This window comes from Empidonax traillii, unplaced genomic scaffold (assembly GCF_003031625.1).
Source record: "Empidonax traillii isolate 1590-97213 ecotype Southwest subspecies unplaced genomic scaffold, ASM303162v1 scaffold1345:size128070, whole genome shotgun sequence".
Taxonomy (NCBI): Eukaryota; Metazoa; Chordata; class Aves; order Passeriformes; family Tyrannidae; genus Empidonax; species Empidonax traillii.
The window spans coordinates 2568-6420 of record NW_020956538.1 but is presented as its reverse complement, the minus strand read 5'-3'; the positions used below and the strand labels follow the sequence as shown (position 1 = coordinate 6420).

General features: G+C 36.4%; 1 protein-coding gene across 3 annotated transcripts in view; it reads left to right on the top strand.

The window, feature by feature from the left end:
* Positions 1 to 3652, top strand: part of CUL2 (cullin 2) — a 39148-nt gene extending 35496 nt beyond the window's left edge. For 2 of the 3 annotated variants that reach the window (XM_027906719.1, XM_027906720.1), the window contains exons 20-21: positions 2518 to 2619; positions 3327 to 3652. In XM_027906719.1, the coding sequence (XP_027762520.1) occupies positions 2518 to 2619; positions 3327 to 3503 (279 nt within the window). In that variant the 3' untranslated portion in view covers positions 3504 to 3652. The remainder of the gene's footprint in view (positions 1 to 2517; positions 2620 to 3326) is intronic. The other variant, XM_027906721.1, reaches the window with a different exon arrangement.
* The last annotated feature ends 201 nt before the right edge of the window (positions 3653 to 3853 follow it).

The window sequence follows — 3853 nt, the reverse complement described above, 5'->3', positions numbered from 1 at the left end:
ACCATGACTCAGACAAGGTATGCTGTAATGATATAAAAAAGTTTCATATTTTCAGTCTTGTCATTCTGATATTTATTGAGGGCTTTTTTTAATATAAAATAATCCATTGTTTACTCTCAAAACTGTATTATTGACCCTTGTGAACAATTATAAATTCGTATTTTTAAGGAAAGAGGTATATGTCTGCCATATAGCCTTTCCACGCCTATAGCAGCATGGTCTACTGAAAAAAAAAAAATACAGCTGGGACTGTTTATTGCTTCTGTTGCATTTTATCCATGCGGCTTTAGACTCACTGGTGTTGAAGGGGGGTACACCACTTTTGAAGTTGTATTGAATCACGAGAAGGAGCCTGAGTTGTAAGCCAGAATCTTACAGCCATCCTAAAAAAATATTTGTGGGATTAAGAGACTGAAAGCAGCAGCAGCAAGGTTATTCCTTGCTGACAGATGACAGGAGATGGAAAGAGAGCAAGGAGGGTTTGTTTGAGAGGATTTTTGGTCCAATTTGCCAAACCTATCATTCCAGGAGTTTCATGGAATTCCAGTAATATCTGAGCTTTGTTTGTGATTAAGGCAATGGTTGATACAGATTCTGTTTCTGACTGTCTCGTCCTTCTGAACTGCTGAAAGAAGCAGTTACTCTTTCTCCCATTCAGCGAAGGCACAGAGGTCTGTTAAGTAACAAACATGACAGAAGTGCCTGTGCATCCTGCACAGACATTAGCATGTGCTTCCAGCTAGCCCAGAAAAGCCCGCTATTCAGACAGTATCAGACAGAAGGTACAGGGATAAGTTGTTCGATTCACTTTTGAGAAGAATTCTAAAGCTGCTCTGGTGGCAGGAAAATTTTTAGAAATGGAAAGTGAGATTACAAGGAAGATCTGATGCTTGGCTGCAGCATAGGACATGCTTCCAATATCTAGGAATGAGCTCAAATTGGAACAATAGCTAGGAAGATGTCTGTTAAACCATGAGTCAAATAAAACACCGGGAGCTATTACAGAAAACAGTGAAACTTTTCATAATCTTAGGAAGTTTCCCATTATTTAAAGGATTTACCTTTATTTATGTCTGTTATATAAGGTTAGCCCAATTCCTTTAAGGATATGTTATTGAAGAGGGAATGATACAGCTTTCCAACCCTTTCACCTTTCAGGGTTTACCACTGCATTTTCGAGTTCTTTGCTTTCCAGACTATTGTATTCAACCATTGTTGCTATTTCTGTTTTCTTTGCACTCCATCCAGCAATGTGATAGCAGATCTGTAGACACTCTATCAGATTACTTATTAAATAAACAAATGAACTTCAGTGGCTTAAGCAGTGGAATTCAATATGCAAACTTCTCTTAACCTGTATCTGAGTGTTGTGGTTTCACCCCAGATGGGACCCAAGTCCCAGCAGCCACTTGCTCACTCCACCACCAGCAGGATCAGGGAGAGGAGCAGGGAGGGGAGAGGTGAAGAACACAAGCAGCTTTTGGCAAAATCTTTACTGGTTCATTAGAATCATGCTTTTTAATTTTGTGCTCAGTACACAATTTGTTTTGGTTTATATTCAACTGTGTAGGCAGAATAATGCTAAAATAAGCCTATTTTTTTGTTAGCTTATTTTTTTAAAGCTGTTGGTCTTTCCCCTTTCATGTTAAAATTTCTATACTATGCCTGGTGCCCTGGGTTTGTTTTTATTGTAACAAAGAATATTTGTTGCAGAATATAAAATTAGAATTAATACTGTTTTGAGTGCATATTTAGTTAAATATTGACTACATTAACTGAAATATTTGCACTTCAGACAGTTGGGCAACATCCTAAGGTCTCAGAAGCCCAGTAACTTTATTCTACTGGAAATTGCTAATACTTCTACAGGCTCTTGCCTGGAAACTGCAAAGATCAGTCCAGTTATCCTGTTAGTTGAAAGTAAAGATGTCTTGATTGCAGGGAGTAGTTACCATTTATTGAAAGAAAGGGACTTTTATTTGTGGAGACAAATTGGGATTCTGACAGGTAAAAATTAGAAACACAGATAGATGTTGCAGTTTTTCAGCTGTTTCTGCTATAACTTAAAAAATATTTTAAAAATGCTTAGATGTTTTTCCTTAAATTCTGGGAGGTAACATTAGTAATAATTGTAAAAACAGCAGCTCCCTCTCAAGGTTCTACCACGAATAAATGCAAATCCTACTTTCTCTGCAGGAAGAAAATGAGTTTAAATGGAGAGTGTTTGCAACTAAATAAGGTGTTGAAATATTAAAAGAGAAATTGCTTTAATCATATAGACTCATTAACAAAATTCATATGTGATAGAATTCTTCACAGTGTTTTCTGAAATAGCCTTGATTTCTAGGTTAGTTAAACTGCAGTTTAAAAAACTGACCTGGTTCAAGTGGCATTTTAGAATTTCCAACTACAAATCTGAAATTGTATGTATGTAATACCCTAACTGTGACTTTTTAAAGTAAATTCTACCATTTTCTGGTTCCCTTTCTGATTTTTAAAAAGGATTCTTTATTGCAGGAAGACATAGAGGCAGAGTCTACATTTTCATTAAATATGAACTTCAGCAGTAAACGAACAAAATTTAAAATTACAACATCAATGCAGAAAGACACACCACAGGCAAGTATTCTTTGGTGTTTCTAGCTTGAACAGCTTAGGAATTTATTTTTCTAAAATGGAATGTATTGTGTTAGTCTGGTGTAAGATTCACCAAGTAAGATTTACATAGCCATAAAGAAATTTTGTAAGTTTAAAGCTTAAGCACTGCAATTTTTTTTTTGTACTTAAAATATAGGCAGGAGAAGATAAAATAGGGAACAAGAAGGCAGAAGGGAAAGATAAACAAAATGTACCAAAAGAGATTGACATTTAGCTTGTCTTATCTCTTGAGACTTTTTTATTGGTGGTGTTTACAAAAGCAGCTTAATCCAGGAACAGCAGAACCAATCAAATTTTTTCCTCTGATTTTGTCTTTTGGCAACTAAAATTAACTCCTGTGTTGATAATCCATGTTTCCTCTATCTCCTAAGACACAGGATTTTGTGCAAGATAAGTATGTCCTGCCAAACTCAGTACATTATAGTAAAATCTGCCTGCCTTACTCCCTAGCAGAATTGGTGGTTTGGATGTCCTACCTTCCTACTGACTTTAAAGAAATCTGGTATTCTTGATTTATGGAAGTACTTTGCCTGGAAATGAACTTCACCTCCATTTTTTTATTACTTGACCACTTTTAGTAAAGCAAAAAGTATAGGTCCTAGATCTCTTTATGAAGTGTTTATTTGTCTTACTATATTTTAAACATTAATGTTCTTGCTGTATCACAGGAGATGGAGCAGACCAGAAGTGCTGTAGATGAAGACAGAAAAATGTATCTCCAAGCTGCTATAGTCCGTATCATGAAAGCACGGAAAGTGTTGCGACATAATGCTCTAATTCAGGAGGTAAGAGAAAGGCCTCCTCTTGAGCTTGATTCGATGAAAATCTTCAGGAGAGTTGGGTAAAACATCTGACCACAGAACTCTCCTGTGCTGAAACTAATACCCCAGGGAAATTAGTGAGGATTTCCTTGGGGTCTGCCTTGAACTGCAGTACTGGAGCACCAGCTGGGATCCTTCAATTTTGTCTTACCACTAAAACATTAAGTGCTTGCTCTTTCCTGCTGACTGGTTCTATGCCAGCAGATGCTGTATCCTAGAGGAATAAACCAGAGCCACAGTTACAGTTGAAAACCTGAGTATGGATAATTTAAGTATGGAATTTCCACAGAAGCACCTAGCCAATTTTTATCTCTAATCATTATTTTATTATAACTTATGGCTTAAATTTTAAAAGTTTTCTGAGTATGGAGACA